Below are 14,821 nucleotides of genomic sequence, written 5' to 3' on the forward strand. Positions count from 1 at the left end.
AACAAGCGCAGAGCTCTCCTGTTTAACTACAGTACTCGGCTTTAACCCGTTGGTTTATAACTATGTTTTCAAGTACTAGTACTGCTATAAAAACAGTTTAGGATCGGTGCCCAATCATCCTTTCCTAGACAGAGTTCTCTCTTTGCAACTAAGTACTGTAACTCTAGGTAACTAATTATGATGTGCGTGACTGCCACCAGAAGGTGGTACAGGTCACCCAGGGTGTTGGCCAGCCTTCCACCTCTCTCACCTATCTGGTGCTGTTTGCTGTGCATTCCTCTGACTGTACCCATTTTCTATTTTATATTTTATGCTCAGTGGTCATTCCAGGCAGACCCTGGAATGATTGTTCCACTGGGGGCCATTGCTATTGTTTACTTCATGGCTGTGTTTATATGGAACTGATATTATATTATATATATAATAATAATAATAATAATAATAAGTAAAAATTAATAAAAAATTGTCCCTCTTAATATCTTAATATTGTTTACAGGGCAGTATCAGTGTCCAAGTAAATGCTGGACCATTAGCATATGCTTCAACTTTCCTCGATGAGTCTCATTCAGCCTCATACCCTATGAATCAAGTACTACGTCTTAAGGATGTATACAGGTAAGCTAATTACTTGTTAGGATGATACTTGACAAGTTAAGTATTTCTGGGAAGGTATTCTTTGTAACATCAGTGCTTAAGCTCACTTGTACAATCAAATCTTATAGAATCGTGCCAGGCTTCAAAGACCCACAACAAAAATCTGGAGCTCTCAGAAATGTGGGGGTTACCTTGAGGTGTTTTGGGGGCTTAGTGTCCCCGCGGCCCGGTCATCGACCAGACCTTAACCTGAAACCTCGACCAGACCTGGAGGAAGGAGAGATTGGATATCAGCAATCCACCCAAAACTGAAGAAGACTAACCAGAAAATTACACAAAACAAAGCAAATCACTGCTTGAAGGAAATAAATAATGAAAAAGAGGAAAACAAGACAAACTATAACCCTAACTTATACAGCCACTATAAGTTAGTGACCATAACTACCCAAAGTCATGGCCCAGGCTGTCCAGGGTCATTGCCCAGGGTCATGGCCCAGGCTGCTCAGGGTCATGGCCCAGGTTGTCCAGGGTCATGGTCCACAACCTGCTTGTCAAATTGTCAGTAATGGTTTTTAACACAATCAACGCTCACAATTTCTAGGATTTTTATGTTTGAATGACCCATTGCCAGAGACCCACAAGCTTGACAAGCTTGGTAATGATCACCCACAAAGCCCGAGCCCATCCCATGCACTGGGATAGGACTTTAGTAACGGAGATGGAAGCCTCCAAGGACTGAATCCCAAGGAGCCTGAAGACGAAATCTCTGATGGAGAGCCCTCCTCGAGGCAACAGAAGCTCAACCCACATGATCGCGGATCTGGTAGTGGGCCATTGACTGAATAGTCTTAGAATGACTCAACTGCCACTTAACAAAAAGAAAATGTGCTTTGCTGCCGAAGTTGACTTTCATAAGTATGGAGTCTGGGAGACAGTGAGCGTGATTAATCACATGACTGTTTACAATACCGGTGCTGCTACCTTGTGATGGCATCTACAAACTAGACAACTATTTATTGGTTGTTAGGAATAGCAGAGCAATACTTGGCAGTTTATTTATTTTAAAGTATTACTGGAAGTAGGTTTTTAAATGGAGAGGCATGTACCTTCTGATGGTGATTCAGGGCTAGATTGATAATAATTCAGTGTCATCTATCCTTCTGTTTCGGTCTGGTAGGGGCATTTAGAAAAGAATCCTTCTGCAATGGGGGACACAGCACCGCTCCTGTGCTAATTAAGTCCACTACGGGCTCACCTTAGCCTGTGCTACTTGCCCCGCTCCTATACCAGGTAAGTTACGAGCTCACCATAGCCCATGCTATTTGGAACTTGTTCTAAGTAGCTGAATCTATAACAACAACATAACATTCTGCAATGGGATTTGGAAATTCACACTGGCAGAGACTGGAGTTTGCAGTATCATGTGGTTAGCTGGACATTGTCTGATGGAACAACCAAGTGGCCTCTGCTCAGAAAAGAAGTTAACCTTGGAAGAAAGGGAATATCTAAATGGAAATTAACTTGCACAGCAACATCTTGTTTAGAATTTTTAGGAAGAAATTATTCTAGTGAATTAAAAAGTTCAGTGACTTTAGCCCTTAAAAAGTTTATCAGACACTTTCTTGTTAAAGTTTATGCTTGTAGTTCTGTATGAATAGAAATTGAGTTGTGATAAAAATTGCAAGTTACTAATTTAGTGGATAATTCATTTTACTTTAAGTATTTTTTATTTCCATGTTATGTTGGTTGACTACTTTTTCTTTTTCAACAGAGAATTTGTATGCACTTGTAAGGAGGCTCTGGATCTGAACAGTCTAGTTATAAATAGTGATCAGTATGAATACCAAATGGCTTTAGAGAGTAATTTTTCTGAGCTGTTGCAGTCGCTTTCATCTATCCTTAGCGAGCCTCTACTGGCAGCTCAAATTGCTGTTGACAGTGTTTTGAAGAGGTCATCACAGCACTATCTCAGCATGATAAGTTCACCTGGAGGAGCCAGCAATGCATGAAGTCATACTGCCAAGGTAATCAGTGTAGATATACAAATTTTATTGACGTTAATAGAATTTTCATAAGAATTTATTGAACATTGATAAACATGCCTTTGATATATATGTGACAAAGTTGTGTGAAATTATCATTTCAGATGTTCTATGCCAGAATTAAATGGGATATTGGTCTGAATAATTTATAAGCTTGCATAGTGTTTACTTCTTAGATCTTGAAGCATAGTCACGTACCTGAACTTCTACAAGCAGGGTAAAGGCATTATAATGGGAGGATTTTAACCATAGGTGGATAGTTGTTAACTTTGATATGGAAAGTAAATCAGATACTGGAAATTATGGCTCCTTTATATGTGTATTAAGTTTCTCAAGATGTCAAAAAACTGTGCCATGGATAAACTTAATACTGTAAATAGGTTGAGAAGATTTTGACTTGGAATTTTAGTGCCATTATTATTATTATTATGATATGACATTGCCCGGTGAGTACGTAGCAGTGTACAAAGGTTTTTAACTTTTTTGGCGAATCTCATACATGTTATAAGTTAAATTATCTACTTTTTTATTAGATGTTATTACAGAGTCTATTCATCAGAGTTAGCCTATCAACAAGGAAGATCTTAACCTTGGCTATAAAGACAGAGTATATGCTGTTATACATTAAGTGTATGCCTATATGTGAGTATGTCAATCATAGTGTGCAATAGACATCTCATTGCTTCAAGGAGTTTTCAGGCAGCTAATAAGTATTATTTCATGAAAACTCTATAATGCAATCAGTCAAGATTAGTTTGGTATAATGCGATCAGTCAAGATTAGTTTGGCTGGATTAATATTTTAAAATTTTTATGGCATGTCATTATGTGTAAAATTTACTGCATAGGGAAACTCGAAAAAATTATAAATATAATTATTTATGCTGGCAGTTTTCCCATTAACAAATTAGAGTCTTTACACTTTTAGAGGTTGCTATTTATGACACTTTTTAGGTACTGTATTTTATTAGTCTTTTTGAAACTTTTAGAAATATTGCCTTCAATACTTCCAGAAAGTAATGTATTTAAATAATGTATTAAGACTGTATTTAAAGAAATTTATCGCTGATATTTGCCTTATGCCTCCCTAATTTTTTTTTGTATCAATATTCATTTTGATACATCAGGAATATCCAGCCGTTATCTTCAGTTACACTGCAATTATTGACTTTGACTGATTTGATTAAGTAATACTATTTTAATATTTAATTACAAAATATTGTAGTATTTCCTGATAAGTAAATGCAGTGTATTTGATTATTAAATATTTTTTCAAACACTGAATCTCTGTACATTATATTTATCAAAAATATTAATTTTTTTCCAAATATATTTATTTTTGAATCTCTCAAACAGCTTTTGCATAAGATGTATTGTCTGATTTCTAGGTGTTTAATAGAATACTATGAATTACTGTAGATATATCAGAGAATGGCAATAATATTCAGACAGTATTGACAGTAGTATTGACATCCAATCAGTAGTCATGTTGAACTTACTGACAGTGGCTTTAGTCTCTTGGGGCCTTAAAACAATAAATGCTAAAGCTTTTAGCAATATATATATTGATTATTCAGTTAACTGAACTATTAATATTTTTAATCTGAACAATATGAGTAAAATTTCAAATATGACATTTTTGCTATTTGATTTTACTAGTGAATAATAGTACTATAGGTGAAAGGTTATTTAAGTAGTATCGAACCATATTGCATTTGTTGTATGAAAACTGAGGTTCATTATCTTAAGAAATAATAATGATACTATTACAGCATGTCTTAATATCAAAGAAAGTATATTTGTGCCCAGTATGTGTACCTAATTTTTTTTTTTCTAATGGTGCTATGAACATACATTTATGTATTAATTGTTGTTTATGTGGTACTGGCTTTAAGTGCTGGAGAAGTTTTTTTTAATGCTTAGTGTCAAACAGTATTTTATATTAATTATTAACATGTGGTGTATGTAGTGACATCTGAATTGACTCTTCTAAAAGTATCCAAACGATGCACAAATGTAATGCAGAAATACGTATAGATTCAAAGAAAGCTAGACTAATTTTGTATCAAATGATAAGGGATATATATTTTGGTCTTTCAATATTTGTTAATGCTCTCTAATGGGTAATATTCTTTGAGCAGTGCAAGAAAATGTACTCATTTTTATTATATGTCTTACTCATTTATTTGTTATTATTGATATATATGCCACAAAACCCTCTGAAATATGTGGTCTTGCATTGACAATAAACATTGGCAATTGAATGTGAACTAATGTTAAAGTAGGCTTTTTGAAGAAGTTTATATAATGGTCAAACTAAATTTTTATGACATTACCTAACATATTTAGAAATAATGAAAGGTTAGTTGCTCAGTAGTCAGTGTTTAGTTGGATGACTAACCTAATGATTCTAAAAGCTACACTTTTCATTAGAACAGCAGCTATAGAGGAAGACCAATTCCAGTCCTGTATAAGGATTTTACTCGTCTTGAAACACTGTACTGAGATTTGTCTTCCTTAATAACAAATGTCCTAGAGCAGTACAAGTTGTCATATCCAGGTGTTTCATACCCAGATTTGTACAATATTTAAATGGGATAACTTCATTCAGCTCATCGTCAAATATATGAATGCATCCCAGATCCATCATTTTTTTAATCTGTGCTCAAGTGTACCTATAGTCAGTGTGTAGTTTGATTTGGGCCAAGATAGATAGGGATATCCCTGCCCTGAGGGACTTTTAACATTGAAAATCATTGTATTTTACTGAAAATGTCTACTTAAATTAGTAATGATTTTTCAACAAATGTCTCTGGAATCAATACGAATGTGTATTTGAATATGTAGTTATTATTCAAAAATATTATTACATAAAATTTGAGTGTTCATTGTGGAGAATAAAGATAAAGACAATAAGAATATGAATAATTACAATTACATTGGTTAGGGAGCCGGTCGGCCGAGCGGACAGCACGCTGGACTTGTGATCCTGTGGTCCCGGGTTCGATCCCGGGCGCCGGCTAGAAACATTGGGCAGAGTTTCTTTCACCCTATGCCCCTGTTACCTAGCAGTAAAATAGGTACCTGGGTGTTAGTCAGCGGTCACGGGCTGCTTCCTGGGGGGTGGAGACCTGGTAGAGGACCGGGCCGCGGGGACACTAAAGCCCCGAAATCATCTCAAGATAACCTCAAGATAGCCAACCAATACCTGGCAATGAAAATAGACTAGACAATGTGCAGCTTACCCTCTATTTTTTATGTACCTGAGAACAGCCTAAATGATCATGTCTCCTTCCATAAACTTTTGATTAATACCATACATATAGTAAAGTTGCATTAATGTTTATATGAATAAATTAAGAAAATCTGAATATAACACAATAAAAACAAGTTTCTTGTTTAAAGAGTCACAACAGTTTAGGATTTGTATAACCTCTATAAGAAGTAGGTGTATATAGCAAGTACCACCAGGAAACAAAAACAGAGATGGTGATACACAACTTTGCTCCCACATATTACATTGGTGCATAATGAATATTGTGATATACAACAAAGTTCCACAACTTACTTTCTACATAATATTGTATACATTTTCATTGCCTATTAGACTACACTTCATATTAAGGTAGCTAAAGTTAAAATCATGTTCCCAAATCATTTTCATGTAGTAGAATATGGGGAGGAAAATCTAACTTTAGCCATACTCACATTTGAAGGACCCTCATTACTGGGGCATTTGGATATGACAAGGTGTATTGTAATACAATTTGTGCTAGTACAGAAATAGTAGTACTATTTACTAGTAGTACTACTAAAAAGTAGTACAGATTTGTGATAGAACTTGTACCAGTAACTACTTTTAAATGCCTGTTAACCAGGACAGCTAGGGGTTTTCATTTTGGTTATTTAGAAAGGAACAGAGGAATTTGTGTTTATTGATTTTTGTTTGTCAATGAATGTGTATGCAAAGTATGAAAATTAAATGCAAATGTCTGATGATGTGCATACATAGTGTGGGAACAAATTAAATGCATAATTTCAAAGTCCATTTGTCAATAAGGGAATGTTGATTGATTACTCATTAATAATAAAATACCATAATAGATCATCTGAAAACACTTTGTCTTCATACTAATTAATTAGGCCAGGAGTGCAATGCTGATTTCAGTAAGGGATACACAAATAGTATCAAGGGCACTGTCCTGGAGGTGAGTCTGGAGGCTGCCTCAGACCTCTAACAATAGACCTTCTAAAAAGTACCTCAGGTACTGAACTTACAGATCACACTGTAAAAAAATAATATTTAACTGATAATTCAAAATTTTAACAACTATAGCAGATTCTGCACAACCTTTCAGAAGTGAATTTTCTTACCGATTCATACCCTTTCATAACATGATCTACAACTGTTAGTATGTTAGATGGTTAGTACAGTTGGTTCACAACCAAAAAGTCCCAGGTACAATTCCCACACAGGATTGAGACGTTCGAGTGTGTTTTCTTTTACCTGATGCCACTGCTGCCCTGTCAGTAAATACAAATCCAGGAATAATGCTTTGGGTTCTTTTGAGTTGCATTATGGGGAAGGTCAGTAGCTAGCCTAGGCAGATTTTGATAAGCCTAAAAGGCTTTCTAGCTATGATTGATGGGAAATGTGAAACCATAAAATTATTTGTACTGCTGTATATTGTACTATTAATGTTACTTATTTCTATGGCCTTCCTCTTGCCACCAAAATAAGAGGAAAATGTCTTGTTTATTGGATGTGCAAAATTAACTCATGGCCATTTAATAGAATACATACCTTCATGTAATTGTCAGACCAACATTGTTCCACTCGGCAGAAGGTTGAGTTATCAAGTTTTGTCCAGCAATTTTGTATGAAATGCTAGTTATAGATTTCCTCTAATGCTATGTATGAATGTAGCAATACATATATTTTGAGATTTTGAACAGTACTGTACTGTACCTTCTAGATAATTTAAAAAGTTAATTTGATAGATTTTCTGTTGCAGACAGGTTTTGAATCTTACGTCTTCATATTGTTACATGCTCAGGGATGAGACTAGACTGGCCTTTGTTGGGAGCTGCTGCTCATTTCTTCTAAATCATGCTGTGCTGTAAGGGCAGCCACAGCAAATGAATCTACAGTACTCTACCTGTAGAGTACTACTGAACCTGTTCTCTCCCTCCATTGGTCCAGGAATCAACTGTGAACAGTGCATTCCATATCAGTTTAGTAACTCTCCATGTCAACATCTTTGTTGTTATTGTCTGTATTGTTAGTAGGTGCCATAGGGCTTAGAGCTGGAGATGGAACTTGTTGATGAAAGAAAATGACAGGCAATTCTGGAGGAGGGTCTGCTGGTGGCCAGCAGACTTGCCAGACTTGACTAAATGATTTGGTGGTGGCAGCATAGGTGTAGCTGAGTCATGTTTTTGTGAGTAAAAGAATGTGGGGAAAGTAACCGGGATAGGCATGACTGGAGTGTGTCAAAAGTGCACCGATTTCACTTGACAACCATTTGAGCATACTGACAGTTGATAGTGATGTTCTTCAGAATTCTTGACAGCAAGTGGAAAGGTTTCTAGTAAGGCTACTGTAGCAGTTTACAATTTCAACCATCATAAGCACTTGGCTAGCAGAGAGGATGTCCTTTGTCGAATGTGTACATGGGTGGTAGGGCAGTGTAGGCAAATCAGCTACATTGCCCTCTAATGTTGCTCCATAAAGACTTTTGTATTTGTCAACGCATTGTATGGTGTTAGGGTGATCATCTTGCCAGGATGATTGAGGCTAGAACTATACACAAGGTCATCTACATAGAACCTGCTGTCCTCTTTAGTTGTCAAACAGATATCGTACAAGACCAAGTGAAGGGTGTGTGTGTGTGGCATTCATGAATAAATTAATGCATAAATGCCATCCCACACTTCACATCTGTGAGGGGGGGGGCCAGGTTTTGGCTGTGGTCCCCAGTAGGCCTATAGAACTCCATGATTAATGGGACCTAGTAGTATGATACTATCAGAGACCTTCAAGGAGCCACCGGGGCTCACCCAAATATTGGCATTTCTTGGCTTTTAACACTTTTCTTTTTCTTGTCACCCCAAAAATAGCACAATACTGTACTTATTCTATATTTTTTTAGTCTAAATACAGTAGAACCAATAATCTGTACTGTTTGAAATAAACTGGATATCACTGTGCCATAACTTTAAATATATTAATTATGGTGACAAAATCTGCAATTTTTATAGCCACTTGAGTATCTATCATTAGATATCTAAAACAAACAAAAGTTACAAATTAATATATGTGAGTGATGAATATAAAAAAAAGTGTGTATAAGTACTGTATTGTAATAGTCACATTTTTTTTAAATTTATTTTAATACTCTATCATATTTTGTACTATGATCAAATGTACTATTTAAATGATTTTGTATCATTAGAGCTGGAATAATTCAAATGAATCTTTTAGGGACAATATTGATGACTATTTGCCAGCATACAAGAGGCACTCCTATTTTACAAGCACATTTTGATGAAAAACTATTTTAGTGTGCTTCTTCATACATTTATTGAAAGTGATTTTAAAGTGCAGATACCTTATTACTATGTTCTTTTGTGTAAGCAATTACAGAGAGCTTAAACTTATTGTCATAATGACTCATCCACTGAAAGGGCCTGACAGCTGAGTGGAGTGTGTTTCGGATTCGTAGTCCTGAGGTTCCGGGTTCGATTCCCGGTGAAGGCGGAAACAAATGGGCAGAGTTTCTTTCACCCTGATGCCTCTGTTACCTAGCAGTAAATAGGTACCTGGGAGTTATACAGCTGCTACGGGCTGCTTCCTGGGGATGTGTAACAAAAAGGAGGCCTGGTCGAGGACCAGGCCATGGGGATGCTAAGCCTCGAAATCATCAAGATAACCTCAAGAAGATCCTTTCTAATGGAAAATACAATAAGATTGAAGTGTATTTTGAGTAAACACATCTATATTAACATAATTACTGTACAAAAATAAGACGTTTACAAAAAATAATAAATGCAAGTCATAAAATATGACTTATCCCCTATGGCCTTCCTCGAACTATAATAGAAAGTGGGAAATATCATGCACTTTGTTACATATCGGCTTTGTGATGTAAAGCCAATATGTAACAAAGTGTATGATATTTCCCACTTCCTATTATAGTTAAAGGAAGGCCATAGGGGATAAGTCATATTTTATGACATGCATTTTTTATCTTTTTGTAAATGTTTTTAATTTTTGTACAAGTAGTCATGTAATTATCGTTTTGTTTACTCAAAATACACTTCAATATTATTTTATTTTCCGCTGGAAAGGATGAATCATTATAACTAAGTTTAAGCTCCATGTAATTTGCTGGACACTTTATAATTTCATTAAGTTCTCCTTTCTGTCCAAAATGCATTACAGGTATTCCACTTAATCATCCATCTCCTTGTTGAATATAACACTTCAGGATAATTTGAAACTTTGCATGTCAACTATCTCCTTATGCCAAATGTCTTGATAAAATCCTCACTGATGCCAACATAGATCAATTTATCTCTATTTCTATACTGTAGTGGCATTTTGAATCTTCTTTAAGAAGCATAGCCATACTGTTTTAACACTTTCATATGATAATTATCTACAAAAAACAAAATTTAGCTCTAGTTTTGTTATAAATTTTACTAAAAGTTGACAGAAGTTACAAAAACGAAAACTACAGCAGTTGACCAACGATGCATTTTAGCTTCATTTGTCGATGTTCATTCTGATGACACTAAAATGCATCACCTGATAATGGGTTTCCCAAAAATCAGGTCCTTAACCCCTTAACTGCGTTGCCTCCAAATGTGACACCCCCGCAGTGCGCAGGAAATAAATTCTCTGGAAAAAATTCTTTTTTCTTTTTGAAGTGTCAAAAACCCTTCCCTCAGTATGGGTATGCAAAAAAAAAGTCGAAATTGTACTTACTTTGGCTGCTATGGGGTCCGGAAGTTGGGGCGTGACGTCATCATTCCCCGTGCGCCCGTGCCGTAAGCTCTCGGGGGCGGTGGGGCGCTCGGGGCGGGGCGCGCGAGTTGCCGCGAATATATTTTCGTTCATTTTTTGCGCACCTTTCCAAATACATTTTCATTGTTTTTATGTGCCAATCCAATGTATAATGAACACGTACACTATAATATCGCAGTACAACATCCGTACTGTCCGTAGACACTGTGTTACGTGCATGAAACTTGTGTACACATATGCAGCACATATTTACTATGTATCATGCTAATTTGTGTATATATACAATCTATTTACACACTATACACTGTCACACACTATATACATTCACCATCAACACATTCAGAACACCGCATAGTAGCTGCTTCGTATGGGCCAATAGCAGCTGCCTCGTATGGGCCAATATCGTATGGGCCAATAGCAGCTGCTTCGCATGGGCCAATAGCAGCTGCCTCGTATGGGCCAATAGCAGCTGCCCCGCATGGGCCAATAGCAGCTGCCCCGCATGGGCCAATAGCAGCTGCCCCGCATGGGCCAATAGCAGCTGCCCCGCATGGGCCAATAGCAGCTGCCCCGCATGGGCCAATAGCAGCTGCCCCGCATGGGCCAATAGCAGTTGCCCCGCATGGGCCAATAGCAGCTGCCCCGCATGGGCCAATAGCAGCTGCCCCGCATGGGCCAATAGCAGCTGCCCCGCATGGGCCAATAGCAGCTGCCCCGCATGGGCCAATAGCAGCTGCCCCGCATGGGCCAATAGCAGCTGCCCCGCATGGGCCAATAGCAGCTGCCGCGTATGGGCCAATAGCAGCTGCCTCGTATAGGCAATAGCAGCTGCCGCGTATGGGCCAATAGCAGCTGCCGCGTATGGGATAATAGCAGCTGCCTCGTATGGGCCAATAGCAGCTGCCTCGTATGGGCCAATAGCAGCTGCCTCGTATGGGCCAATAGCAGCTGCCGCGTATGGGCCAATAGCAGCTGCCGCGTATGGGCCAATAGCAGCTGCCGCGTATGGGCCAATAGCAGCTGCCGCGTATGGGCCAATAGCAGCTGCCGCGTATGGGCCAATAGCAGCTGCCGCGTATGGGCCAATAGCAGCTGCCTCGTATGGGCCAATAGCAGCTGCCTCGTATGGGCCAATAGCAGCTGCCGCGTATGGGCCAATGTGCCAATAGCAGCTGCCTCGTATGGGCCATGAACACATTCAGAACACCTTGAGTGAGAGCAGCCACACCCAGCCAGTCTCCCTCACTCCAACATCTTACTCGCCAACATTGCTCCTCCCACCATATTGCTATAGTTCTTATTACACATGTTCTATATACCTATCTACATGTTTTATTTGCCAGAACTATGCAAGTAAGCCGGTATTGTGTCCAAACAGTACAGTGGCCACCATACACTGCATGAAAAATCACACAGCAGACGACGCTACGATTACGTCACCTCCCTCACCAAAATAGCTCCTCTCAACATTCTCCTGTTGCTGTTCTTACACTATATACACACACTATATATACCCATGTACATATGTGTTGCCCATAGTGAACCACTAAGCTAGTATGGTGAGCAAAACAAGAGTGGCAGCCACACACACACAATTGAGGCTACCTCAATTCTCGCCCTCCCTCCCTCATCAAAATTCCTCCTTCCACAATACTACGCACAACGCTAATTATAACCACATTCCTGCTATTATCACAATCCTGGTCACTAATTCCTGTAAATGAATAATTGACCACACGTTTATTTTGAAAAAGAACCTAAGAAATCATTTGAAGATTCCTAGATGAACGAAATAATGCTCTGGTGCTGTGGCTAACGCTGTGAACATCGTGAACAGCATTGAATCACTGATATTTGAACATTGTACCCAGTCATTATCACACTCAGGCTCTAATATAACACTAAATAATACAATTTATATATATATTTTGACATTATTAGGCGATGCTGTGGTCACTTGCTGAACAGCAGTGCTGTGCGCTCATGCTGCGAGCGCCAGCCTTGGTTGCTCACACACTACTGAGGCTCTCACACCCGGGAATGTGGACCACGATTTTTTTTAAAGATGGCGTCTGTTTACAAGAGCCCTGAGGAAGCTGATGTGAACCCCATGTAGCCGCGGGAGTTTTGAATGGAACGTGAAAAATACAAATACCCGGAGGCGCGTTGCGCAAACCAGACGTGAGCCTGCAGGCGCGTTGCGCAGTTTAAGGGTTAACCATTATATTTGTGCCTTCATAATGAAACTGATAAAATACATGGCCACAGTCTGAACCGAGTTTATCATTGGTCTAACCAACGTATCTGCGAACAGCCAGAGATCATCTTGGCCAACCACTTCATCATTCAGAATAATTGCTCAGCTTTTGCATATATGGTTAAATATTTCTGAATTTTTCATATATTCAGTGACACCATGCATAAATTATAATGCACAAACTATTTATTATTCATCTACAGCATTTATTTCTAAACATTGAAAAATTCCTAATAAAAGTACCCCCTCCCCCTTAAAACTTTGAAAACTTAAAAAAAAAAGTATTAACGATTTTACGTATTGCTGGGTGGGGCCCTCAGAGGGCAGGACTGTTTACCATTGCATACATGGCCAAACCATTATATGTTAATAAACTCTTTCAAAAAATGTAAAACATATGGAAAAAACTGAACATTATTTTAATGCTGTATTTCTATACAGTATATTTTATGTATTATATGCTGTATATAACAGCATGCATTGAATTTTGGTAATACTCTGTAAATCTCTGTTAGAGAAATTTTAACAGATTTTATTGTTACGTGGCCAAATTATTATTTTTATTGGATTCTTATAATGGTATCTGAATTAACAACTTGGATACATTCTAATAAAATGATCAGTGCAAATGGCTCAATGTCTACCACCCAATTATATTCAAGTGCTCAACTTTGAATGATCACCAATCTGTGTGTTATGTACAAGAGAAATGCTCAACTCAATGTTTGAGGAAGAATCTATATATATACACTAGTACAGTGAAGCATTGAAAATCCAGAAAGATTAGGGCCAAACATTCTAATTCTGTTTCCCAATTATTTCAATCTGAGGTATTGAATCTCATTGTTGGATCAATTTTATTGATATTGATCTAACATTATAAAACATGTTGAACCCGTTATTGATCTGATACTAGATCAACACTTGATAATGACAATGTCTTATCAACACGAGTGGTTTTGGTTCATCGTAAATTCAATGATGTATTTAAACAAGTTTTCAAAATTGTTGTAGGCTTCATAATATTTTTAAATTACTTTATTTAGTTTACATAGTTTTATGTCCAGAAATTCAGTGCTCCACTGTACTACATGCACTTGTGCTATGCCATTTCTTTCCTCCTGTGCATAAGTTTGTTTTTTTAATCTTTGATAGCTTGAAAATAACATTGTGTATTGATGTGTAGATAGATAACTAACTCGTATTCAAGTTGGCCCTTGGCTGTTTGCTGGTTTGCATTTTAATTTTTATATACAGACGAGTCACAATAACGTGGCTGAAAATATTATGACCTAACCACAACTCAGAAGCTGGAGAGGTGACGACATTTTGGTTCATCCTGGACCATTATCAAGTCGTGTAAAGACCAAACAAGTATCAAGACCGAAGCATCGTCGCTTCACTACCTTCCGAGTTGTGGTTTGGTCATAATTTATATATATTTACATTACAAACCTTTGAATTTTAATGATGGTATTATACTCATTGTTACTCAGAATGCCACCAACTATTATAATTAAAGCATGTGTAACTTACCAGCAGTGAGAACTGATGCATACATGCATTAAGAATACTTGCGTTATGCAAGAATACTTGCGGATGCATTAAAAGTAGTTGGGTTTATTATCATTCAACTTAATATACTAGCATAATTGTGGAAGCTAAATTTATACAAACTTACAAATTTAACACATGATCTGTAACACCAAAGTATCATTTTATTTGTACAAGTTAATGCCATGTCAGTTGTAGTGCCTCGGTGTTGATGCAGCTGTTCTATAAATTTAATAAAAAAACTAAGTGTTGTTATATTTGTTTTAACACTTTAAATGTTATACCTCCAGTAAAGCTTTTTTTTTTTAATAGATAATTCCGTTTAGCTTAAGCATTTTTTTATAAG

The 14,821-nt window shown here is 37.3% G+C and overlaps 1 protein-coding gene across 2 annotated transcripts in view; it reads left to right on the forward strand.

Moving 5' to 3' along the window:
- Ziz (dedicator of cytokinesis protein Ziz) overlaps positions 1-14,728 on the forward strand; it is a 77,033-nt gene extending 62,305 nt beyond the window's left edge. For both annotated transcript variants that reach the window (XM_045725363.2, XM_045725364.2), the window contains 2 exons: positions 497-615; positions 2,366-14,728. In XM_045725363.2, coding sequence (XP_045581319.1) covers positions 497-615; positions 2,366-2,603 — 357 coding nt within the window. In that variant the 3' untranslated portion in view covers positions 2,604-14,728. The remainder of the gene's footprint in view (positions 1-496; positions 616-2,365) is intronic.
- Positions 14,729-14,821: the final 93 nt, after the last annotated feature.

Source organism: Procambarus clarkii, chromosome 57 (genome assembly GCF_040958095.1).
Source record: "Procambarus clarkii isolate CNS0578487 chromosome 57, FALCON_Pclarkii_2.0, whole genome shotgun sequence".
Lineage (NCBI taxonomy): Eukaryota > Metazoa > Arthropoda > Malacostraca > Decapoda > Cambaridae > Procambarus > Procambarus clarkii.